The 27460-nt window shown below is 36.9% G+C and overlaps 2 protein-coding genes across 9 annotated transcripts in view; one reads left to right on the forward strand and one right to left on the reverse strand.

Annotated features, from left to right (window-relative positions):
• SLC5A8 (solute carrier family 5 member 8) overlaps positions 1 to 7424 on the forward strand; it is a 115364-nt gene extending 107940 nt beyond the window's left edge. The window contains exons 17-18 of the mRNA XM_021091084.1: positions 6735 to 6762; positions 7199 to 7424. The gene's annotated coding sequence lies outside the window, so the exon portion shown is untranslated. The remainder of the gene's footprint in view (positions 1 to 6734; positions 6763 to 7198) is intronic.
• ANO4 (anoctamin 4) overlaps positions 1 to 27460 on the reverse strand; it is a 437454-nt gene that overhangs the window by 29049 nt on the left and 380945 nt on the right. For all 8 annotated transcript variants that reach the window (XM_021092699.1, XM_021092697.1, XM_021092698.1 and 5 more), the window contains 2 exons: positions 25567 to 25709; positions 479 to 631 (listed from right to left, as the gene is read on the reverse strand). In XM_021092699.1, coding sequence (XP_020948358.1) covers positions 479 to 631; positions 25567 to 25709 — 296 coding nt within the window. The remainder of the gene's footprint in view (positions 1 to 478; positions 632 to 25566; positions 25710 to 27460) is intronic.

The following is a 27460-nucleotide window of genomic DNA, read 5'->3' on the forward strand; positions in this document are numbered from 1 at the left end:
GTCTCTGATCTCAGCCAGCTCCTGAGAGGCTGCCCCTGATTCAACCCAGCATCTCTAGGCAAAAACAAAAGACCATCTCTGCCTTTAGAAAAACTGGGTCATGCTTCCTGTGACTCAGGCAAACATTTAGGGAAGAGCAAAACAAAGTTAAGCAAATGGAAGATCCACTTTAAAAAGAAAAAAAGTGATGATAAATCAAAATTTTAGATTCCAAAGTCTTAGGACAGAAACAACTACATTGAGAACATTTTAAAGTACAAATTCTCAAGCATTCTCTGGAAGTTATAAATTTCAAAATAAGTAGCTTTATTTCTTATCTAATACTATTTAAAGCTAACATAATTATTCTTTTGCAAGAGTTAGTTGACTTATCTTACATGGAAACCATATGTAAAAAACCTATAGTTGGTGGTGGGTGTTTTTATTTTATCCACCACATGGATAATATCTTTTAAAAATACCCCCAAATCCAACTTACCTATGTCTTTGGCCCTTGAAGCTAAAGGTCGCCTCCACTGTGTGACAAATTTGTAAGCGTCAAGTCGAATTTCAATTATGTTATTTAGTAAGGCCAGAAGTGGTGCTAGGGGGAAAGCTGCCACAAAGATAGTTGTGAATCCAAACTGAAGAACTAGGGAAGGAAAAAGGAAAAATGAAAAAGAGTATTGGTTGTCCATTACTATTTTCAAAAGGATAATAATCTGAACCTGTGATGTTTTTAACCTCTATTTTTTTCCCCAAAGCAGAGGGTACATCTCTTCTAGAAAGTTGGCCAGAACACTTGAAAAAGAGGTATTCTCTTAACCTGGATGCAGTGGCATCCTCGAACAGTGATCATACCTAGAGTCCAGGTCTTATTTTCTAAATACCATTCTCTAATAAAAGGAACCAGGGCTCCTTGAGATATGGCAGAGAAAAAATGAGATTAGCCTGGAATATCTTGTGATGCCAGAAAACTAAGAAGTGCTTGAGAAATGATAGGGACACATCAATAGGACACAGGACGAACTTGAAGGAGTTTCCAATGGCCAAAGCTGCAACAATTTGTACAATAAAATAAATAATGATAGTATTGAATTACAACCCAAAGACTTAATATCCAAGTCCATACTGATAGAAATACTAGTATAAATAAATACCAATATAAATGGGGACAGCTCTTTCTTATGATAGAATTTTAATTAATAAAAGTAGAAGGAATGACTAAAAATAGTCAAACATGACAGTAGTAATAGTTGCAGGCAAGAATCATCAAAGAGGAGTTTCTGTTGTGGTACAGTGGGTTAAGGACCTGATGTTGCCTTTGTGAGGATGCAGGTTCAATCTCTGGCACTGCCATGTGCTGTGGCATGGGTCACAGATGCTTCTCAAATCCAGTGTTGCCATGGCTGTGGTGTAGGCCTCAGATGAAGCTTTGATTCAACCCCTGGCACAGGAACTTCCATATGCCACATATGTGGCCATAAAAAGAAAAAAAACCATCAGAAATGCTAAAATGAATGGGAGGAATTATATTGAAAAATAAGATTTGTATATTGTCAAAGTATCTCCCTACATGGTAGTATTTTCAAAGGAAAAATAGTGCGTTTACAACAGGGAAACCTGATAGATATCACCTTAACCAAGGGATCCAAGTTAATATCATCAACAATAAGGCATACTGACATTATGCCTCTGAGATGATGAACTGAGGACACAACATCCTGTTTGTGGAATTCTTGCCAAAAGTGCATAACCTTAACCTAATCATAAGAAAACATTAGATGATCCCAAATGGACAGACCTTCCACAAAACCACAGACCAGCTCTTTTTTTTTTTTTTTTTTCCCCTTTAGGACTGCAAGTGGGGCACATGGAAGTTCCTAGGTTAGGGGTTGAATCTGAGCTGTAGCTGCTGGCCTACACCACAGCCATAGCAACACCAGCTCCAAGCTGTGTCTGTGGCCTATTCCACAGTAAATTAGTAAATTAGTTATACATACACATTTATCCATTCCTCTTCAGATTCTTTTCCCATATTATGTAATAACCTATTCCCATATGCAATAGTTAATTACATAATAGAGTAGAATTCCCTTTGCTATACAGTAGGTCCTTGTTACCTGTTTTATATGTAGTTGCGTGTATATGTCAGTCCCAACCTCCTAATTTATTCCTCCCCCTGACTCCATATTTATCCTTTGGTAACCATAAGTTTGGTTTTGAAATCTGAGTCTGTTTTTTTGTTTTGTAAGTTATTTTGTATCATTTTTATTAGGTTCCATGTATTAGTGATCTCATATGATATTTGTCTTTCTCTGACTTCATTTAATATAACAATTTCTAGGTTCATACACGTTGCTGCAAATGGCATTATATCATTCTTCTTTATGTCTGAGTAATAGTGCATTGTATTTATGTACCACATCTTTTTTATCCATTAATCTGTTGATGGACATTTAGGTTCCTTCCATGTCTTGGCTATAAATAGTACTGCTATGAACACTGGAGTGCATGTATCTTTTCAAATTAGTTTTCTCAGGATATATGCCCAGGAGTGGGATTGCTGGATCATGTGGTATTTCTATTTGTAGATTTAAAGGAACTTCCATATTGTTCTCCATAGTGGATGGACCAGCTTACACTCCACCAACATTGTAGGAGGATTCCTGTTTCTCAACACCCTCTCCAGCATGTATTGTTTGTAGACTTTTTAAAAAAAATTTGAGTTTTTACCTTTTTTTTTCTGCTGTACAGCATGGTTGACCCAGTTACACATACATGTATACATTCGTTTTTCTCACATTATCATGCTCTATTATAAGTGACTAGACATAGTTCCCAGTGATACACAGCAGGAGATCTTTGCTAATCCCTTCCAAAGGCAATAGTCTGCATCTATTAATCCCAAGCTCCCAATCCATCCCACTCCCTCCCCCTCCCCCTTGGCAACCACAAGTCTATTAACCAAGTCCATGATTTTTTTTTTCTGTGGAAATGTTCATTTGTGCTGTATATTAGATTCCAGATATAAGTGATATCATATGGTATTTGTCTGGTATTTGTCTTTCTCTTTCTTACTTCACTCAGTATTAGAGCCTCTAGTTCCATCCATGTTGCTGCAAATGGCATTATTTTGTTCTTTTTTATGGCTGAGTAGTATTCCATTGTGTATATAATACCACATCTTCTTAATCCAGTTGTCTGTCAATGGACATTTGGGTTGTTTCCATGTCTTGGCTATTGTGAATAGTGCTACAACGAACATGCACATGCATGTGTCTTTTTCAATGAAAGTTTTGTCCAGATATATGCCCAAGAGTGGGATTTGCTGGGTCATATGGTAGTTCTATGTATAGATTTCTAAGGTACCTCCATACTATTCTTTATAGTTCCAGCTTAACATTCCCACCAACAGTGCAGGAGGGTTCCCTTTTCTCCACATTCCCTCCAGCATTTGCTATTTGTGGACTTATTGATGATGGCCATTCTGACGGGTGTGAGGTGGTATCTCATGGTAGTTTTCATTTGCATTTCTCTAATAATCAGGGATGTTGAGCATTTTTTCATGTGCTTGTTGGCCATCTGTATATCTTCTTGGAGAAATGTCTATTCAGGTCTTTTGCCCATTTTTCAATTGGGTTGTTGGCTTTTTTGCTGTTGTATAAGTTGTTTGTATATTTTAGAGATTAAGCCTTGTCACCTGCATCATCTGAAACTATTTTCTCCCATTGTGTAAGTTGTATTTTTGTTTTCTTTTTGGTTTCCTTTGCTGTGCAAAAGCTTATCAGTTTGATGAGGTCCCAATGGTTTATTTTTGCTTTTATTTCTGTTGCTATGGGAGACTGACCTGAGAAAACATTTGTAGGGTTGATGTCAGAGAATGTTTTGCCTATGTTCTCTTCCAGGAATTTGATGGTGTCTTGTCTTATATTTAAGTCTTTCAGCCATTTTGAGTTTATTTTTGTGCATGGTGTGAGGGTGTGTTCTAGACTCATTGCTTTGCATGTAGCCGTCCAGGTTTCCCAGAAATACTTGCTGAATAGATTTTCTTTTTCTCATTTTATGTTCTTGCCTCCTTTGTCAAAGATTAATTGACCATAGGTGTCTGGGTTTATTTCTGGGTTCTCTATTCTGTTCCATTGGTCTGTATGTATGTTTTGGTACTGGTACCACACAGTCTTGATGACTCTGGCTTTGTAATATTGCCTGAAGTCTGGGAGAGTTATGCCTCCTGCTTGGTTTTTGTTCCTCAGGATTGCTTTGGAAATTCTAGGTCTTTTGTGGTTCCATATGAATTTTTGGATTGTTTGTTTTAGTTCTGTGAAAAATGTCATGGGTAATTTGATAGGGATTGCATTGAATCTGTAGACTGATTTGGGTAGTATGGCCATTTTTACAATAATAACTTTTCCAACCGAGGAGCATGGAATATCTTTCCATTTCTTTACATCTTCTTTAATTTCCTTGATTAATGTTATATAGCTCTTGGCATATAAGTCCTTTACCTCATTGGTCAGGTGTATTCCCAGGTATTTGATTTTTTTGGGGTGCAATTATAAAAGTTATTTTTTTATTCCTTTTCTAATATTTCATTGTTAGTATACAGAAATGCGACTGATTTCTGAATATTAGTCTTATATTCTGCTACTTTGCTGAATGTGTTGATCAGTTCAAGCAGTTTTTGGATTGAGTCCTTAGGGTTTTCTATATGTAGTATCATGTCATCTGAATACAGTGACAGTTTTACCTCTTCTCTTCCTATTTGGATGCCTTTTATTTCTTTTGTTTGTCTGATTGCTGTGGCTAGGACTTCCAATACTAGGTTGAATAACAGTGGTGAGAGTAGGCATCCTTGTTTTGTTCCAGATTTTAGTGGGAAGGCTTTCAGATTTTCTCCAATGAGCATTACATTTGCTGTGGGTTTGCCATAAATGGCTTTTATTATGTTAAGGTATGTTCCCTCTATACCCACTTTGGTGGGAGTTTTGATCATGAATGGATGTTGTACTTTGTCAAATGCCTTCTCTGCATCTATTGAGATGATCATGTGGTTTTTGACTCTTTTGTTAATGTGGTTATGACATTGATTGATATGCATATGTTGAACCATCCTTGTGAACCTGGGATGAATCCCACTTGGTCGTGGGGTATGATTTTTTTTTTTTTTATATGTTGTTGGATTCGGTTGGCTAAAATTTCATTGAGAATTTTTGCATCTATATTCATCAGAGATATTGGCCGATAGTTTATGTTTTTGGTGGTATTTTTGTCTGGTTTTGGAATTAGGGTGATGGTGGCATCATAGAATGTCTTTGGGAGTGTTCCTTCTTCTTCAACCTTTTGAAAAAGTTTAAGGAGGATGGGTATCATTTCCTCTTTGTATGTTTGGTAGAATTCAACTGTGAAGCCATCTAGTCCTGGACTTTTATTTGTAGAGAGTGTTTTTATGACATATTCAATTTCATTTCTATTGATTGGTCTGTTCAGTTGATTTTGTATCTTGCAACTTCACTGAGTTCTTTGATGAACTCAAGCAGTTTTTTGGTAGCATCTTTAGGATTTTCTATGTATAATATCATTAACTGCAAACAGGCACAGTTTTACTTATTTCCCAATTTGGATTCTTGTTATTTCTTTTTCTTCTCTGACTGCCATATCTAGGACTTCTGAAACTACATTGAATAAAAGTGGTGAGAGTCAACATCCTTGTCTTGTTCCTGATCCTAGCAGAAATGTTTTCAGCTCTTCACCATCAAGAATGATGTTAACTTGGAGTTCCCGTCATGGCTCAGTGGTTAGTGAACCCGACTAGCACCCATGAAGACATGAGTTCGATCTCTGGCCTTGCTCAGTGGGTTAAGGGTCTGGTGTTGCCGTGATCTGTGGTGTAGGCCACAGAGTGGCTTGGATCTCATGTTGCTGTGGCTCTGGCATAGGATAGTGGCTACAGCTCCAACTGGACCCTTAGCCTGGGAACTTCCATATGCTGTGGGTGCAGCCCTAAAAAGACCAAAAGACCAAAAAAAAAAAGGGAAAGAAAGAAAGAATGATGTTAATTGTGGGTTTGGCATATATAGCCTTTATCATGCTGAGGTAGGTTCCCTCTATTCCTACTTTCTGAAGAGTTTTTGTCATAAATGAGGGTTGAATTCTGTAAAAAGCTTTTTCAGCTTCTATAGATATCATATGTGATATATGAGATATATACATACGTACATATATATATATATGTGTTTTTTTGTTTGTTTGTTTTTTGTTTTTTGTTTTTTTTGCTTTTTAGGGCCACACACAAGGCATATTGAGGTTTCCAGGCTAGTCTAATTGGAGCTGTTGCTGCCAGCCTACACCAGAGCCACAGCAACACCAGATCTGAGCTGCATCTGAAGCCTACACCACAACTCATGGCAACACTGGATCCTTAACCCACTGAGTGAAGCCATGGACTAAACCTGCAACCTCGTGGTTCCTAGTCGGATTCACTTCCACTGCACCATAACAGGAACTCCAATCATATGTTTTTATTCTTCAGTTTATTGGTGTGGTATAAATCATTGATTGATTTGCAGATATTGAAAAATCCTTGCATCCCTGGGATAAATCCTTCTTGGTTGTAGGATATGATCCTTTTAATGTATTGTTGGATTCAGTTTGCTGATATTTTGTTAAGGATTTTTGCATCTATGTTCACTAATGATATGGGCCTGTAATTTTCTTTTTTTTTTTTGGCTGTTTTTGTCTGGTTTTGGAACCAGGGTGATGGTGGCCTCAACGAATGAGCTTGTGAGTATTCCTTCCTCTGCATTTTTTTTTTTTTTGGAAGAGTTTCAGAAGGATAGGTGTTGATTCTTCTCTAAATGTTTGATAGAATTTGCCTTTGAAGCCATCTAGTCCTGGACTTTTGGGGACATTTTTAAATCACAGTTTCAATTTCAGAACTTGTAATGGGTATAGTCATATTTTCTATTTCTTCCTGCTTCAGTCTTGGAAGGTTGTACCTTCTAAGAATTTGTCCATGTCTTCTATGTTGTTTACTTTATTGGCATACAGTTGCCTCCTTGTATTTCTGTGGTGTCAGTTGTAATCTCATTTTTCATTTCTAATTTCATTGATTTGAGACCTCTCCCTCTTTTTTTTCTTGATGACCTGGCTAAATGTTTATCAATTTTGTTTGTTTTCAAAGAACCAGTTTTTATTTTCATTGATTTTTTTTCTATAGAACAGTAGTCTTAAAATGTGTCAAGATCATGAGAAAGAAAGATGGGCGGAAACAAAGGAGACACAATATCTAAATGCAGTGTTAGATGCTTCATGGATCATGGACAAGAAGAAAAAGAGTGGAAAAACAAGCAATATTCAAATAAGATTATGAGTTAATAGTATGGTAGTAATGTTAATTTTCTGCTTCAATACATATGTATGATATTAACATTTGGGGAAACAAGGTGAAGCGTATATAGGAATTCTGTACTATGTCTCTAACTTTGCAAAATAAAAAGCTTAAAAAAAGGCAGTCCTTGATGCAAAACAACCAGGTGGCATTAATTAAAATTTTTCAAAAATGCAGTTTACTGGGCATCACAAACTCCAAAAAAGCACTTGACTGAATGAATATTTTCTACTGTTTTTACTTTTTAAACCTTATTTTAGAAAGTAACTACAAAACAGTGACTAACACATATACCACTTTCTATAAAATAAGCCCTATTTTAATTACTTCACCTATTTTAACTCATATTTCACAAAAACCCTATTATGTAGATATTAGTATTATCCTTATTTTACAGGTGAGGAAACTGAGGCACAAAGAATTCAAGTAACTTGCCCAAGACACATCAGTAAGAAGCAATTCTAACATGGGTGATGTGATTCTAGAGTTCTGAAGAGTGCATTTACCTCATCTCTGTGACACTGCCACCTCTAGGTGTCCCCTATCTTTGGTCACATTCATACTCAGTGCCTATGCTGAGTAGCTCTTCAACCACCATGGGCATTCCCCTCAGTTTCTCCCTTGGTTCCATTTTTTCCCCCCTGACTTCCACCATTGCTTGGGTGAGTCCATCTGCTCTCATAACTTCATTATTATCTCTCTGATGAGGATTCCCAATTCTCTCTCTCTAACCCTGACTCTTCTCAGAGCATTTCCAACTTGTCTGCTATTATGCTGTAGAAGCAGCACTTTCCAAACCAATCTCCCAATCTCATCCTTTAATCTGCTTCTGTCTCTCTTCCCCACCTCCCCTCAGAACTGTCTTACATAACAACCAGGTGTTAGCTAGCTCAGCCTTGAGAACTATTAGCCTCCAATCCCAACAATTAATTACTCCTCAAAAAATGTCTCTCATCTCTCCCTCCTCTCCACAGTGCCCAAATTGGACTCCAATTTTCTGACTGACTACTCTGCCTCAGACTTTGAACCACTTCCCCATTACACTACTGTCAGTATTGGTTAAAGCTCATCATTTCCTCATTGCACACTGTCAGTATTGGTTTCAGCCCATCATTCATCACCTTCCTACTCAAAATGTCTCATTATGGAGTTCCCATTGTGGCTCAGTGAGTTAAGAACCTCACTAGTCTGTGAGGATGTAGGTTTGATCCCTAGCCTCACTCAGTGGATTAAGTATCCAGCATTGCCTCAAGCTGTGGCACAGGTCACAGATGCAACTTGGATCCAGTGTTGGTGTTGCTGTGGCCAGCAGCTACAGCTCCAATTCAGCCCCTAGCGGGGGAACTTTCACATGCCTCAGGTGGGCCGTAAAAGGAAAAACAAAACAAAACAAAAAAACAACTTCAGTAGATTCCATTACCTGTAAACTAAATCTCAAACTTTTTGCTGTGCCATTCAAGGATCTTCCAAATCTCACATCCAAACATGTCCCATGACCCAGACAGATTTTCCAAATAATCCTCTACCTGGCCACACTACACTTCTAGGTCATGTCGTGTACTTAGTATTTCTGTTCATACTCTGGTGAAATTCTGTTCTTCCTTCAGGGGCAAGCTCAAATGTGCCCTCTTCTGGAGTTTTCTATAATTGTAATTAACCATTGTTCACTCTGTAGCTCCCACACTCTGTTTACCATCATAAAACTTACATTTTGTCTTGATTTTAAGGCTTTTTGTGTGTATAGTATCAGGTCTTATGTTTATTTTTGTGAGTGGTGTAAGATATGGGTCCAGTTTCATTTTTCTGCATGTGTTTATCCAGTTTTTTCAACACCATTTGTTGAAGAGAGTATCTTTTCCTTAGTGAGTAGTCTAGGTTCTCTTGTCAGCAAGTAGTTGACCACATTTGCAGAGGGCTTAATTCTGATCTCTGTATTGTGGTCTAATGGTCTCTATATCCAATTTTATGCCAGTACCATACTGTTTTTACATTACTCTAGCTTTGTAGTATCGCTTAAAATTAGTAAGTATGATACCTTTGGATTTATTCTTTCTCCCTAGGATTACTTTGGCTTGGAGACTTTTGTGGTTTCATAAAAGTTTTGATTGTTTTTCCTATTACTGTGAAATTGGTATTTTGATAGATTTTTTGTTTGTTTGTTTTTTGCTTTTTAGGGCTGCTCCCACAGCATGTGGAAGTTCCCAGGCTAGGGGATGAACTGGAACTACAGCTGCTGGCCTGCACCACAGCCATACTAATGCCAGACTTGAGCCACCTCTGTGACCAACACCACAGCTCATGGCAACGCCGGATCCTTAACACACTGAGTGAGGCCAGGGATGGAACCCGCATCCTCATGGATACTAGTTGGATTTGTTTCTGCTGAGCCATGATGGGAACTCAGAGACTGTTGTGTTGATTCCATAGATGAGTTTGGACATTTTAACAGTGTTCTTTCAATCTTTGAACACAAGAGTTTTTCCATTATGTCTTCTTTAGTTTCTTTCAACAAAGTCTTATAGTTTTCATCACATATTTTTTACTTCCTTGGCTAAATTTATTCCTAGGTATTTTATTGTTTTTGATGCTATTGTTAATGGGGAAGTTTAATATCTTTTTCAGATATTTCATTGTTAGTGTATAGAAATGCAACTGATTTTTGTGTGTTGATTTTATATCTCACAATTTTACTGAATTTGTTGATTAGTCCCAAGGGTTTTTTGGTTGAGTCTTTGGGATTTTCATATATAAAAATCCCATTATTTGCAAATAGTGACAATTTTACTTCTTCCTTTCTAATTTTTATGCCTTTTAGTTCTTTCTCTTACTTAATTATTCTAGCTAGGACTTCCAGTACTATATAAAATAAGAGTAGTGAGAGTGGGCATCCTTGTATTGTTCCTGATCTTTTTCTGAGGAGAAGCTTTCTATTTTCTCCATTTTGTATAATGTTAATGTTGAGTTTGGTGCATGTAGCCTTTGTTACATTGAAGTATGTTTGTTCTATACTCAATCTGTCAAGGGTTTTTATCATGAAAGGATGTTGAATTTTTACAAATGCTTTTCCTGTATATATTGAGATAATCATATGATTTTATATATTATTAATGTGATACATTATATTTTTTGCATCCCAGGGGTAAACCCCACTTGGTTATGGTATACAATTATTTTAATGTGTTCTTCAATTTGGTTTACTAATATTTTGAGCATATTTTGGTTTACTAATATTTTGAGAATTATCAGGGATATTGTTTCAGAGTTGTCTTTTCTTGTAGTTTCCTTATATGACTTTGATATCAGGTTAACTTGGCCTCACAGAATGAGTTTGGAAGTGTACCTTCCTCTTTAATTTTTTGTAAGTATCTGAGAGGACTTGTATTAATTCTTTAAATGTTTGGTAGAATTCACCAGTGAAGCTGTCTTGTCATGGGGTTTTCTGTGTTGGGAGGCCTTTGGTTTCTAATTCAACCTCTTTGCTCATTTTTTGTCTTTTTGGATTTTCTACAGAACATTTCATCCAACAGCCTTGGATGGTAGGTTGTGTTTCTAGAAATTTATGCATTTCTTCTAGGTTATCTAATTTGTTGGCACAGCATTGTTCATAGTCTCTTATCCTGTGTATATTTTTGTAGTATCAGGTTTTTTTGGGGGGAGTGCATGTGGCTTGCCTGCAGCATGAAGAAATTCCTGGGGCAGGGATCCAGCCTGTTCCACAGCAGTGACAATGCTGGATCTTTAACCACTAGTATCAGTTGTAATGTCTTATTTTTCATTTCTAATTGTGAGTCTTCTCTTTTTTCTTAGTCTAGCTAAAGTTTTGTCAATTATGTTCATCTTTTCAAAACCCAGCTCTTGGTTTCATTGATTTTTTTTTCTACTGTTTTTCTGGTCTCCATTTCATTTATTTCCACTCCTAACTTTGCCTTTTGGTGATAGATCATTTGAGATCTTTATAATTTCTTAATGTGTGCATTTATTGTTATAAGCTTTCTTCTTGGAACTTCTTTTGCTGAATTCTTAAGTTTTGATAATGTTGTATTTCCATTTTTTATTTGAGATAATTTTTTATTTCCTTTTTGAGTTCTTTGACCTACTGGTTGTTCAGAAATGCATTGTTTAGTTTCAACATATTTGTTGATTTTATAGCTCTCCTCATGCTTTAGATTTTAAATTTCATACCATTGTGGTCAGAAGAGATAGTTGGTATGATTTCAAAGTCTTCAATTTGCTAAGATTGATCTTGTGTCCTATCATATGATCCTGGAGAATGTTCCATGTGTATTTGAGAAATTGTGTATTCTCTTGCTATTGAATGAAATGTTCTGTAGACGTCTATTTAGTCCATTTGATTTAAAGTACGCTTCAATTCCAGTGTTTCTTTGCAATTTTTTTTTAATTCAACAAAATGAGGTTTATTGACTTATTACAAAAAGAGAGGGCAATTTGAAGGAAATGTGAAGTGCTGCTCACTATACAGCTTTAAAATTTATGTCTCCACCAGGCAGCACATTCACCCAGTCCCTGATGGTGTATGAATATGCACAACACACTTCATCTTCAACTGAGCAGTGTAAATAGCAAAGTGTAAGGTGAAACCAGCTTGATTTACTCATAGAGTAGTACTTCCACACTCTACCACATCAACTTATAGAATGATTTTAACCAAACTGGACATAGTCACTTTATTGTAGAGAAGTCCAAAAGGTACGATGAGGAAGCATTGCTACTTGGAGCTCACTCTGGTTGTGATTTGATTGTAGATAAGCTGAGACTATCCAAAGTGATCTGCTAGGCTATAAAATGCTGCCAGTTTACACTGCAATAATATCTCCCCTTTGTCATAGGCAATAGAGTCAGACCCTCTTGGTAAAGAGTCACTATACCAAGACTCATGTTTAAGGCAGCCATCCCATCCTTAGCTGCTGGGTAGACATCCAGTACATTTGTGGTCATAAAATCTGCTATCTGCTGTACTGGCAATAGGTGTGTGTGATTCTTCTTTTTAAATTGTTCTTGTATTATTGATTCCAGTTCTTCGCAGAAAGCAAGACTGCAGAATCATGGACATTCTCTTTTTTTTCTCCATCATGTTAAAGTCTTGGTGAAGGTCTGGTACCATGTTACTCACTCACAAGTATTCTGGATTGTTCTAATCCACCCTGTAAAAATACTTCCTTTGTGAGGGGCTGCAGTTGGGGGTGGTGAGGTCACCACTGCAGCCCAAGTATCACTTCATTGTGCTATCTTTCTAGGTTCCTCAGGGGTGAATCATGGGAAAATGCACAGACTCCTAGGTCAGAGTGCATCCACTGCCTGTCTGCTCTGGCTCAGGCTCTGCCCCCTGCCTGCAGCATGTAACACCACCCACAGCCCCAACCTGCACAACCTACACCCTCTTTGTTAATTTTATGTCTGGATAATTTGTCCATTGCCTACAGTGTGGTATTGGAGTCCCCTACCTATTATTGTATAGTGTATTTATCCCTTCATATATGTTAGTATAGTTGGCCCTTGAGCAACAGAGGGGTTAGAGGCCCCAAATGTCTATGCAGTTGAAGGTCCACATATAGCTTTATAGTCAGGACTTTATATACATGGCTATGCAACCATGGGTTCAACCAACTACACATCATGTACTGTAGTATGTATTTATTGAAAAAAAATACACATATAAGTGAGTCTGTATAGTTCAAATCTATTGTTAAAGGGTCAACTGTATTTGCTTAAAATATTTAAGTGCCCTGATATTGGGGGCAAATATATTTATGATCATTATATCTTCTTGGTGTATTGGCCCTATTTATCATAATATAATGACCTCCTTTGTCTCTTGTTACTGTTTTTAGCTTGAAGCCTATTTTATCTGATATAAGTATGGCTACCCCCACTTTCTTTTGGTTTCCATTTGCCTTAAGAACCTTTTCCCATCCCTTGACTTTGAGCTTATGTTTGTCTTTAGAGCCAAAATGAGTTTCCTATAGGTAGCATATTTTGGGTCATTTTTTTAAAAAAATTCATTCAGGCATCCTTTACCTTGGTATTGATGAATTCAATCCATTTACATTTAGAGTGATTATTATTATTTTTTGTCTTTTTTTTTTTTGCTATTTCTTTGGGCCGCTCCTGCAGCATATGGAGGTTCCCAGGCTAGGGGTCGAATCAGAGCTGTAGCCACTGGCCTACACCAGAGCCACAGCAACACGGGATCCGAGCCACGTCTGCAACCTACACCACAGCTCACAGCAACACCAGATCCTTAACCCACTGAGCAAGGGCAGGGACCGAACCCACAACCTCATGGTTCCTAGTCGGATTCGTTAACCACTGCGCCACAATGGGAACTCCTAGAGTGATTATTGATATGTAAGGACTTAACACTTCAATCATATCATTTGCTTTCTGGTTGTTCTGTTTGTTTGTTGATTTTTAGAGCCACACCCGAGATATTGGAGGTTCTTAGGCTAGGAAGCTGGAGGGGTAGCCACCAGCCTACACCACAGCCACAGCAACACAGGATCTGAGCCGCGTCTGCAACCTACACCACAGCTCATGGCAACACCAGATCCCCAACCCACTGAGCAAGGCCAGGGATCAAACACATATCCTCATGGATACTAGTTGGATTTGCTTCCTCTGCCCCATGAAGGGAACTCCATTGTTTTGTTTATATATTCCTTTTGCCCTGTGTTTCTGCCTACCTCTCTAAGTTGGTGCTTTTCCATGGTGATATTCTCAGCCTCCCCCTTTTTTATGTTTGTTGAATCAACTCTAGACTTTTGCTTTGTGGTTACCATGAGGTTTACATACAATATCTCATGGATAAAACAGTCCATTTGATGGTGATAGCAACTTATCTTCATTTGTCTTATAATAGTCCACTCTTTTACTCCTCTCCTTTTATATTTTTAATGTCACAATTTACCTCTTTTTATGCTATGAATTTAACAGTTATAGTAGCTTTAGTTTTTTAATGCTCTTTTCCTTTCTTTCTCTTTCTCTTCTTTCCTTTCTTTCTTTTATTTTCTTTCTCTTTGCTGCACCTGTGGCGTGTGGAGGTTCCTGGGCCAGGGATTGAACCCAAGCTGCTGCAGTGCCAATGGTGGATCCTTAATCTGCTGTGCCACAAGGGAACTTCAAAGCTCTTTTCCCTTAACTTTTATAGTATAGTAAAGTGGTTAATATACCATTCTAATAGAAAGTAACAGTTTCCTGTTTTTCACCTTTATCAGAGTATGTGTATTTTCATATGTTTTTATGCCACTGATTAGTTTCTTTTCATTCAGCTTGAAGGACTTCTTTCAGTATTTCTTTCAAGGTAGGTCTAGTGTTGGTGAACTCTTTCAGTTTTTTTTTTTTTCTAGAAAAGCATTTATTTCCCCCTTATATCTGAAAGATGATTTTGCCAGATAAAAAGTATTCTTTGCTGTCAATTTTTATCTTTCAGCACTCTAAATATGCTATTCTACTTGCTCCTGGACTGTAGGATTTCTGCAGAGCAATCCACTGACAGCCTAATGGGGATTCTTTTCTATGTTACTTTTAACCCCCCTGGCTGCCTGTAAGATTGATTATAACATGGGATGGTTTCATTATAATGTGTCTTGGAGAAGGTCTCTGCATTGAGATAAAAGCATGTTGTGGTGGCTTTGTGGACTTATGTGTCCCATTTCTTCTCCAGGTTTGGGTACTTCAAAGTTATTATTTTAAAACAAACAAACAAACAAACAAACAAAAAAACAACAATGAACTCTCTGCCCCCATCTTCCTCCCTCTGGTACACCAATTATTCTTAGATTTGTCTTTCTGATCAAATCTGATAGGTCTCCAATGCCTCAATTATGTACTACCTTGCCCTTTAAGAACAAGTCTATTGATCTGTGCTCTCAGTGATGTTCTTTTCCACCAGAAAATGTTTCTCATGCTGTTCTTATGCAGCTAAGAAGGTGATGATCAAAACTGCAATGAGGTATCACCTCATTCAGTTAAAATGACTATCATTAAAAAATATACAAATAATAAATACTAGAAATGGTGTAACAAAAAGGGAACCCTCCTACATTGTTGGTGGGAGTATAAATTGGTACAGCTGCTATGGAAAACAGCACAGAGGTTCCTTTAAAAAATAGTTGCAATCCCACTCCTGGGCATATATCCAGAGAAAACTCTTAAATCAAAAAGACACATGTTCATAGCAGTACTATTTACAGTAGCCAAGACATGGAAACAAACTAAATGTCCATCGACATATGGATGGATAAAGAAGATGTGGTATGTATACACAATAGAATATTACTCAGCCAAAAAATGAAATAGTCATTTGGAGCAACATGGGTGGATTTAGAGATTATTATACTAAGTGAAGTAAATCAGAAAGAGAAAGACAAATGTCATATAAACTTTTTTTTTTTTTTTTTTGCTTTTTAAGGCTGCACCCATGGCATATGGAGGTTCCCAGGCTTGGGGTCCAATTGGAGCTATAGCTGCCAGCCACAGCCACAGCCACAGCAATGCAGGTTCTGCGCTGTGTCTGCGACCTAGACCACAGCTCATGGCTATGCCAGATTCTTAACCCACTGAGCAAGGCTAGGGATCGAAACTGCAACCTCATGATTCCTCGTCGGATTTGTTTCTACTGCGCCACGATGGGAACTCCAGTATCATACAACTTACATGTGGAATTTAAAATATGATACAGGAGTTCCCATCATGGTGCAGTGGGAATGAATCTGACTAGGAACCATGAGGTTGCAGGTTCGATCCCTGGCCTTGCTCAGTGGGTTAAGAATCTGGCATTGCCCTGAGCTGTGGTGTAGACTGGCAGCTACAGCTCCAATTTGACCCCTAGCCTGGGAACCTCCATATGTTGTGGGTGCAGCCCTAAAAAGACAAAAAGACAAAAAATAAGACATTATATGAATGAATTTATAAAAGAAACAGATGCACAGGCATAGAAAACAAACCTACAGGTACCAAAGGGGAAAGGGGGTGGTGGAGGGATAAATTGGGAGTTTGGGATTTGCAGATACAAACTACCATATGTAAAATAGGTAAACAACAAGGTCCTACTATATAGCATTCAATATCCTGTAATAAACCATAACGGAAAAGAATATGAAAAAGAATGTGTGTATATATAACTGAACCACTTTGCTATACACCAGAAGCTAACACAACACTGTAAATCAATTATACTTAAAAAAAAAAAAAGAAGAGATGATCACTTCAATGTATTCACAAGTTAAGCCAGGCTGGTGTGGGGTAGTTTTTATAAAGCCCAGTCTGCCTCCATGGCTGTAATTGAGAACCTGGTGGGTCTTTATTTCAGTCCTGAAAGAAAGCAAGAGGCTCAGTTCTGTTCTTGGGGAGGTTTTATAGCAAGTTTCTTAGCCTCTTGCCCATCACATCTTCAAAATATTACATTATTCGAGATAAAGAATGACTTCATTACTAGGTATTCTTTTTGATGTGATGGTAAATGGGCTGGTTTTCCTAATTTTTCCTTCTGTCTTTCATCTGTTAGTATGTAGAAATGAGAGCTATTTCTGTGTATTAATTTTTAAAAAATTTTTTTTGAATTATTTCCCCATTATAATTTTTCTTCTACTGTACAGCTTGGTGACCCAGTTACACATACATGTACACATTCTATTTTCTCACATTATCATGCTCCATCATAAGTGACTAGACATAGTTCCCAATGCCATACAGCAGGATCTCATTGCTAATCCATTTCAAAGGCAATAGTTTGCATCCATTAACCCCAAGCTCCCAATCCATTCCACTCTCTCCCTGTCCCCCTTGGCAACCACAAGTCTATTCTCCAAGTCCATGATTTTCTTTTCTGTGGAAAGGTTCATTTGCGCTGTATATTAGATTCCAGATATAAGTGATATCATATGGTATTTCTAACTTATTTCACTCAGTATGAGAGTCTCTAGTTCCATTCATGTATTGCAAATGGCATTATTTTGTTTTTATGGCTGAGTAATATTCCATTGTGTATATATATACCACATCTTCTTAATCCACTCATCTGTTGATGTGTATTAATTTTATGTCCTACAACTTTACTAAATTCATTGATGAGCTGTAACAGTTTTCTGGTAGCCTCTTTAGGATTTTCTAGGTATAGTATCATGTCATTTGAAAATAGTGAGAGTTTTTCTTTTACAATTTGGATTTCTTTTATTTCTTTTTCTTGTCTCACTGCCATTGCTAGGAATTCCAAAACTATGTTGAATAACAGTGGTGAAAGTTGACATCCTTGTCTTCTTCCTGATCTTAGCAAGAATTCTTTCAGCTTTTCACCATTGAGAATTATGTTGTATGTTTGTCATATATAGCTTTTATTATGTTGAGGTAGGTTCCCTCTATTCCCGCTTCTGAGAGTTTTTATCAGAATTTTGTCAAAAGCTTTTTTCTACATCTATTGAAAGGATCATATTGTTTTCATTCTTCAGTTTGCTGATGTGGTGTATCACATGATTGATTTTCAGATACTGAAGAATCCTTGCATCCCTGGGATAAATCCCACTTGATCATAATGTACAATCCTTTTAATAGATAGTTGGATTTGATTTACTAGTATTTTGTTGAGGATTTTTTATGTTCATAAGTCATTTTGAACTTTTAATTTTCCCTGTAATTTTCCCCTTTTTTTGTGGTATCTTTGTCTGGTTTTGGTATCAGGGCACTGGTGGCCTCCTAGAAAGCTTGGGAGCATTCCTTCCTTTGCAGTTTTTTGGAAGAGTTTCAGAATAGGTGTTAATTCTTCTCTGAATGTTTAATATAATTCACCTGTGCAGCCATCAGGTCCTGAACTTGTTTTTTTGGAAGTTTTTAAATCAGAGGGTTTCAATTTCAGTACTGTGATTGGTCTAGTCATAATTCTTCCTGGTTCATTCTTGGTAGGTTGTTCTTTTGTAAGAATCTGTGCATTTCTTCTAGATTGTCCATTTTATTGGCATATAGTTGTTGATAGTACTCTCTAATGATCCTTTGCATTTCTGTGGAGTCAGCTGTAACCTTTCCTTTTTTATTTCTAATTTTAATGACTTGAAACCTCTCCCCTTTTTTTTTCTTGATGAATCTGGCTAAAGATTTATCAATTTGGTTGGCCTTTTCAAAGAACCAACTTTTGGTTTCATTGATCTTCTCTGTTGTTTTCCTTTCTCTATTTCATTTATTTCTGCTCTGATTATGACTTCTTTCCTTCTGCTAATTTTAGGCTTTGTTCTTCCCTCTCTAGATGTTTTAGGTACAAGGTTTGTTTCCTGAGATAAGATTGTATTGCTATAAACTTCCCTCTCAGAACTGCTTTTGCTGTGTCCCATAGGCTTTATGTCTTTGTTGTCATTTGTCTCAAGTATTTTTTGATTTCTTCATATTTTTGGCCTCCAGAGTTTGTGGTTTTTGCTATTTTTTTCCTCATAGTTGATTTCTAGTCCCATAGCATTTTGGTCAGAGAAAAAGCTTGAAATAATCTCCATTTTTAAAAATTTACCAAGGCTTGATCTGTGGCCCAAGATGTGATCTATCCTGGAGAATGTTCAATATGAACTTGAGAAGAATGTATATTCTACTGCTTTGGGATGGAATGCTCTATAAATATTAAGTCTATTTGGTCTAGGGTGTCATTTAAGGCCGGTATTTCTTTATTGATTTTAGAGACAAAAGATCTGTACTCTGAAAACTGTAAGAGGCTGATGAAGGAAATCAAAGTTGACACAAATAGATGGAAAGATATACCATGCTCTTGGATTGGAAGAATATAGTCAAAGTGACTATACTATCCAAGGCAATCTACAGATTAAATTAAATCCCTATCAAATTACCAGTGACATTCTTCATAGAACTAAGACAAAAAATTTTTAAATTTGTATGGAAATACAAGAGACCCCAAATAGCCAAAGTGATAATGAAAAAGAAAAATGGAACTGGAGGAATCAGGCTCCCTGACTTAAAACTATACTACTATATATACTACTAAAACTTAAAACTATACTACTATATATATACTACTATAGTCAACAAAACAGTATGGAACAGGCACAAAAACAGAAATGTAGCTCAGTAAAGTTGGAGAGAGAGACCAGAAATAAGTCTAAGCACCTGTGGTCAACTAATCTATGACAAAGGTGCCAAGAACATAGAATGGAGGAAAGATAGTCTCTTCAATAAGTGATGCTGGTAAAACTGGACAGCTACCTGTAAAAGAATAAAATTAGAACATTCACTAACACCATACATAAAACTAAACTCAAAATGGATTAAATACCTAAACATAAGGCCAGATACTATAAAACTACTAGAGGAAAACACAGGCAGAAGACTCTTTGACATAAATCACACCAAGATCTTGCTTGATCCACCTCCTAGACTAATGACAATACAAACAATAAACCAGTGGGACCTAATTGAACACAAGGCTTGTGCACAGCAAAGGAAACCATTAAAAAACCAAAAAGACAACCCACAGAATGGGGAAAAAAATCTTTGTGAATGATGCAATCAACAAGGGCTTAAAATATACATACAAACAACTCATCCAGCTCAACAAGAAAAACCAAATAACCCAAGTGAAAAATAGGCAGAAGACCTAAACAGGTATTTCTCTAGAGAAGACATACGGATAGTCAATAGGCATATGAAAAGATGCTCAACATCACTAATAATTAGAGAAAGGCAAATCAGAACTTCAGTGAGGTAACACTTCACCCCAATCAGAATTGCCATCATTAAAAAATCTTCAAATGCTGGAGAGGGTGTGGAGAAAAGGAACCCTCTACACTATTTGTATGAATGTAGGTTAGTGCAACTATTATGGAGAACAGTATGGAGGTTCCTCAGAAAACTAAAAATAGAATTACCATATGATCCAGCAATCCCACTCCTGGGCATCTCTCCTGACAAAATTATAACTCAAAGATACATGCACCCCTATGTTCATTGCAGCAATATTCACAATAGCCAAGACATGGAAACCTAAATGTCCAACAGATAAATGGATTAAGAAGATGTAGTACATATATATGATCAATACTACTCAGCCATAAAAAAGAACATGGATGCAACTAGAGATTCTCATACTAAGTGAAGTAAGTCAGAAGGAGAAAGACAAAATGCCATATGATATAACTTATATGTGGAATCTAAAATATGGCACAAACGAACCTATCTCCAAAACAGAAACAGACTCATAGAGAACAGACTTGTGGTTGTCAAGCAGGACCGGGAGGGAGTGGGACAGACAGAGTTTGGGGTTGTTAGATGCAAACTATTACATTTAGAATGGATAAGCAATGGGGTCCTACTGTACAGCACAGGGAACTATATCCATTTTCTTGTTATAGAACATGATGGAAGACATAAACATATATATATGTCATATGTATCTACATATCTATGTATGACTGGGTCCCTGTGCTGTATAGCAGAAATTGACAACACTCTAAATCACATACACTTAAATAAAAATTTCAACTCAACAGTAAGCTAGAATAATCCTAAACTGCTTTCACATAATACAGCTTCAAAAGGCATAAATAAAAGTGGACAGAACTAGAAGGAGAATAAGTCCACAATCATACTTAGGAATTTTAATACCCTTTTTTTAGTAACTAGTAGATGAAATAGGCAAGTGAAAATAAGGAATATAAGATTTGAACAACACAATTAAACAACCTCACCTAATTGATATACATAGAATATTATGCTAAACAGTTGCAGAACACTTGAAGCACTTATAAAAATAGGCAAATCACAGGGACATAAATCTCAATATGTAGTAAATGACTAACAGAGTAGCCTTTGACTACAGGTGACTTAAATTAGAAATCAGTGACAGGGATAACTAGAAAACCCTCAAATGTTTTCTATTAAGCAACACATTTCAAAAACAAAAAAAAACTAAGTCAAAAATAAACTACAATGGTATTATAAAATGCCTCGATGAAAATATAGCACATCAAAACTTAGAGGATACAGCTATAAAATAGCTATAAAGCAGTATTCACGGAGAAAAATTTTATCTCTAAATGCCTAATTCAGAGAAGGAAGTTGAAAATCAGTGACTTAAGCTTCCTCTGAAGATGTTTGGAAAATAAGAGAAAATTAGGTCCCAAGAAAGAATAAGGCAGGAAATAAGAGCAAAAAATGAATGAAAAGATTATTATTAAGCCTGTAGCTGGATTGTTAGAAAAAGTACAAATTACGAAATTATTAATGAAAAAAAGGACATCACTATAGACCTTGTATACATTAAAAGTTATTAAGAGGGAAAATACCATATGATGTCATATATATGTGGAATCTAAAATATGACACAAATGAACCTATCTACAAAACAGAAACAGAGTCACAGACTTAGAGAACAGACTTCCGTCTGTCAAGGAGGAGGGGGATAGGAGAAGAATGGATTGAGAGTTTGGCGTTAGCAGATGCAAACTATTATACACAGAATAGATAAATAACAATGTCCTATTGTTTAGCACAGGGGCCTAAGTTCAATATCCTGTGATAAACCACAATGGAAAATAATATAGAAAGAATGTGTGTGTATGTAAAAAACAGAATCACTTTGCTGTATAGCAGATACTAACCCAACATTGTAAATCAACTATACTTCAATAAAAGATTGGTAAAGGGGATTATAAGCAATTTATTCCACTAAACATGAAAATTTTAGATAAAATAGACAAGTTTCTTGAAACAGCTAAAACACAGACTATGGACATGGTCACTCAGAGGGAGAAAATATAGTCTTATATCTATTAAATAAATTAAATCTATAATTAGAAACCTTCCTACAAGAAGTTCCCAACGTGGAGCAGTGGTTAACGAATCTGACTAGGAACCATGAGGTTGCGGGTTCAATCCCTGGCCTTGCTCAGTGGGTTAACGATCTGGCATTGCCGTGAGCTGTGGTGTAGGTCGCAGACATGGCTCAGATCCCCCGTGGCTGTGTTTGTGGCTGTGGCTGGCAGCTACAGCTCCGATTAGACCCCTAGCCTGGGAACTTCTACATGCTGCTGCAGCAGCCCTAGAAATGGCAAAAAGACCAAAAAAAAAAAAAAATCTTCCTACAAAAAAAATTCCAGGTCCACTGACAAAGGACTCATATCCAGAATATATAAACAACTTCTACAAATCACTAAGGAAAAGAAATATGACACAGTCATGGGCTTGATGAGAGGTTACCCAAATGTCAAGAAGCGTATGAAAAGAGATTCAGTATTGTAAGTTGCCATGAAATTCAAAATTAAAACTATAATGAGGTACTACTGCATACGAACCAGCATGGCTACCAGGTTTTTTAGTAAGTTTGTGGAATAACTGAAGTTATACAACTAGTAGGAGTTTTGGACTCTTTGCAGGTGTGTAGCGCAGATCCACAAATGTATACAGTGTGATTGCCACTCCATGGGGAACTCCACTCCTACATAAATTCCCAATAGAAACATGAACAAATGTTAACCAACACATGTATAAAATTTTCCATAGCAATCTTATTTTTAAGAACCCAAACCTAAAACAACTCAGTTGTCCAGCACCTCAGTGCTAATAGAATGGATGGACAAAATAATGGTATATTCCTGTGTATTCTATTCCTAGAAGATCTGTGAACTCACAAACTAGTTCACCCACCGGCTCACTGATGCCTGCACGTGCACAAGTAAATATCCCTTTATTTTTTTCCCTACTCAAGCTTGACAGAGGCTCTGATTCTAATTAACATGCCACAATCCAGCACATTAATCCTTAGTAGTACTCAGAAGTACATTTCATAATATGGGAGAGGAGGGAGGGAGGGAGGGGAGAAAGATGAAAAGTATCTGGGAAGGGAAATGAAAAAAAAAAATCCCACATGTGACTAAAGAAAAGATGGGGGTGGGTATCAGAGAGAAGCTTGCCTATTTCATAATTTTGCTTCAGGTACACATTCTGGGAATACTAGACAGAGATGAAAATGAAGTTCTACAACCTGTAACAACATGGAAGAATCTTATAATACTGAATGAAAGAAGCCAGTTACCAAAGAAAATGTATTGTACAGTTCCATTTCTGCAGAGATTTTCTTTAAAAGGAAGAATATTCATCAATGGGGTTAGAAGTCAGGAAGATGGTTGGGGAGGGTGTTAATAAGTGGGAGAGGGGACAAGGGAGCCTTTTTTGATACTGACAATATCCTACCTCACAGGATGACAATTTCTGTAAAGAGCCACATAGTAAAAATATTTCAGGCTTTGTGGGCAATATAGTCTCTGTCATATACTCAGCTTTGCTCTTGTAGTGCAAAGGCAACTACAGATAATATATAAATAAATGGATGTTGCTGTGTTCCAACAGAATATTAGTTACAAGGCCAGGTAGTGGGCTGTCCTTGGGTCTGAGAGCAGAAGTGTGTCAACCCCTCACCTACATAGTTACAACTAAAGAGTTACAACAATTACAGTGGTAACATTTGTGCATCAATTTGTGAATATACATTGATCTATACACTCTTATACCCTTCTCACTGTATATTCTACTTCAATGGATACATTTTTAAAAACCTAACAGAGCAGGAAAGTCATTAAGGAAGTAACAAAAGCAACATGAACAGAAGCAAGCAGTTAGGATTCACTAGCCTGCTTGTGGTGCTTCTGAGATTTGTTTCTTGCGGCAAAGATACTGTAGTATTTGGAGCACCACCAGATCTAACCACATAAAAGCTTTTCAAGCACTCTATATACCAACATTATTGTTTATTTCCTTCTTTATGGGAGAGGAGTCCATTAAGAGACCTCCAAGTGGTTAGTTCTCTTAATGAATTCTCTTTATTAAGTTTTATTATTAATGCCCAAATTGATTTCTTCTCCAAGTTATATCATTGTGCCATTCTATAATTGAAACTCTAAAAACATCAGTAGACACTTAGGAGATAAACGATCTAAGAAACATTAAGCATCAATTCTACTACTCCTTTAATTTTCAGATTTGCCCAAAAAGAACTGCTGCTTTCAGATATAATGCATCTGTTCACCTGTACCCCTACTACCACTTCAATGTTACAGACCTTAAACATAACTTAAAAAAAGAGAAAACCTAGCCACACTTAGTATGTGTTCTAAAGGATTTTGTTAAGCTTTTCTCTCCTGAGGGAGAAGAATAGAAAATAGTAATAATGATGTGGATAACATCCATCAAATATATACTATGAGCCAGGCATTGTTCTAAGCTCTTTCCATGCATTTACTCATTTAATCCACACAGAGAGGCTATGAAATGGTTACTCTTTCTGTCTCCATTATAGAGATGAGGAGAGTGAGACAAAGAGATTAAGTAATTGCCCAAGGTTTCATAGTTAATAAGTGTAAGGCTGGGATCTGAACTCAGTAATGTGTTTCTAAAGCCCATGCTCTCAAATACGTGCTAAAATAAATAGCTTGTGTTTGATTATAGATAAATGGGATTCCTTCAGTGTACGTGTAGCATAGCCCAAGCATTCTGAGTGTCCTTCTACTTCCTCCAAGAGAAATGGCTGAACCCATTCTACCCTCTACTGACTCATACTGCAGCATCTATGCCACTTTATTGCACATACTCTTTATATCTCTTGACTCCCCCTCTCCCCCTTACTGTGCCCTCTTTGAAAGCTGGGACTCTGCCTGACTCCTTCTTCTTATATCTCTAGTGCCAAACATAATGTCTGCCTGGACATGACATGGCTCCAGAGATGTCTGCTGGATATAAACTACTATATATAAAATATATAAACGAGGTCCTATTATATTGCACAGGGAGCTATATTCAGTATCTTGCAATAAAGTATAATAGAAAAGAAAATTATATATATATATATATATATATATATATAGGATACATATATATATATATATGATTAAAGGTTACAAGCTAACAACATTTTCAATTTTAAAAATCTGCTGAATGAATGAACCAAACCCTAAGTGGTCACTCCTTATTCTTTGGTTCACCAGCTTTTCCAGCTCATTCCCCCCACCGGTGATTGATTATGACAGGACACAATGTCATAAAGAATTTGAAGTGACTTGATGCTATTTCTTGAGCTCCTTAAAACAAGACACTCACACATCTCCCCACACTGCTAGCTTCGATGATAATGGTATCTAGTTAAATGCAGCTAGAGATCTAGAATTTACATGTAGAATTAAGAGGATAAAATAAAATCATACTCATTTCTAAGTATTCATCAAAGAGTCCATAGGCATTCATTGGCTGGAGGGTGTAGTCCTTTTCCCATTGTGGGAAACTTATTTTCCTTTCAGGCCCATGTTCTTGTCTTACTTTCCTTCTAGTCCACCAATTCTGAATTAACCTGCACAACAAGAGCAATTTATTTAAAAAATATATTTATGTAAAAATAAATTTAAAACTGTTATATAACACACACACAGGCACACACACACATACATATATGCTGTTTGTAAGAATTAAGAAAGAGGAGACTTAGAAGGTGGAACTATAGTTTAAAAAAATTTAGGACAGGCTGTCAAGGAAATAAAGCCTTGGATTAGGAAGGAAATAACAGTGGGGGTTACACTTCAAGCATGTGTAATTGCAAGTGTACTGATGACCTTATTTTAAGCATTCAAGAAAATGTCTCCTGTTCAATGTTGCCTCGAAGGGTTGGGTAGAGGACTGAGAACATCATTAACCTGATCCTCCAGTACAAAGGCAACACCCTGGCCTCTGCATAGACGATGGGTTTGCCTACGTGGCTTAATTCAGAACCAATGAGCAGTCTTACCATGGGGTGCTGACCTGCATACTTGAGGGATCTTGAAGATCTGAAAACCCACAAATGCTTCCTCTGTTGGCACAGTGAAGCCTGCAAGCCCACAACTGGACTTGCCCGCTTTTGGTTTGAGCACAAAAGGGGCTCTGATTTCCAGTAAAAAGCATCTCACATCAGTGAGGTTAGTACATGAATGCTTAGTAGTGTTCAGAAGTGCATCATATGGTTTGGAATAGGGTTGAAGAAACGGGGGAGACGAGGTCAGGTCTGTGTGCTATAGGGGACAAGGAAAAAGTGCAGGGGCATCTGAGAATAGCAATGCCAAAACAAAAACAAATGTGAAATAAAATAAGGGGGTGGGTATCAAAGACAATTTTGCCGCCTCCAGAGTTTTGCTCTATGTCCATATTAGAAGATGATATAGTTCCCTTGATGTCTATGATATTTTGATAAGTTATGGTTTATACTTTAAAGCAGAAAACTATAATTTTTAAAATGTATACTTTTACAAAGTTTTATAGAAAACATCAAACACTTGCAAGTTTTCTAAAAATAAATCTAAGATGAGAAAATGACTGGTATTGGTTCTGACAGGGAGCTAAGTGATGACTTTCAGGATTGAACCAAGTTCCAGCTAGTTGTTCTGGCTGAGTGGTCCTCCTTGAAACCTGGAATTCTCTATGGAGACACTGAGCTGACATGGAAACCCGGAGGTAGAATTAAAACAGAAATAGAAGCATTGCTGATTTATGTCCCTTTAAAATTAACTGACCAGAACTGAGCAAACACAGCAGATTTCAAGGTTATTCTTACAAAGGGAATGCACGTGTTTGCCCACTGCCATCACCATAAACTGTTACCATCAGGAGATGATATTTTTACTGGTTAAGATATGGTGACTTAGAAATACTGCTGTTTCTTTTTCGAATCCTGTTTTTTTTTTGGGGGGGGGTCTCTTTTCCATAAGTTCCTTTTCTGTACATTCTGAATTTAAGGTAGTTTTAAAAAATGACCATTTCTGATATATCGCAGGGGTTTGGGAGTAGAGATCTAGTTAATATGTCACCATCATTTAAAGCAATTTGGAAGCAAGTATCCAATATTTAGGGGTCCACAGAGACTTCTTAAAGAGTATTCACTTTTCTTCACATGACTTGTGCTAAATCTTCCAAAAGAGCCAATGTTTATTATATTCATGATTTGTCTTTGAATATCTAAGTGTGAAGACTTAGCTCCAGGTACATGCACAGGTTTAACTGTTGAGTCTGCATTGCTTATCTTACTTGCCACACCTAGAAAAGCCAATAATGAGACATGCTGCCCCTCAAGTG

Source organism: Sus scrofa, chromosome 5 (genome assembly GCF_000003025.6).
Source record: "Sus scrofa isolate TJ Tabasco breed Duroc chromosome 5, Sscrofa11.1, whole genome shotgun sequence".
Lineage (NCBI taxonomy): Eukaryota > Metazoa > Chordata > Mammalia > Artiodactyla > Suidae > Sus > Sus scrofa.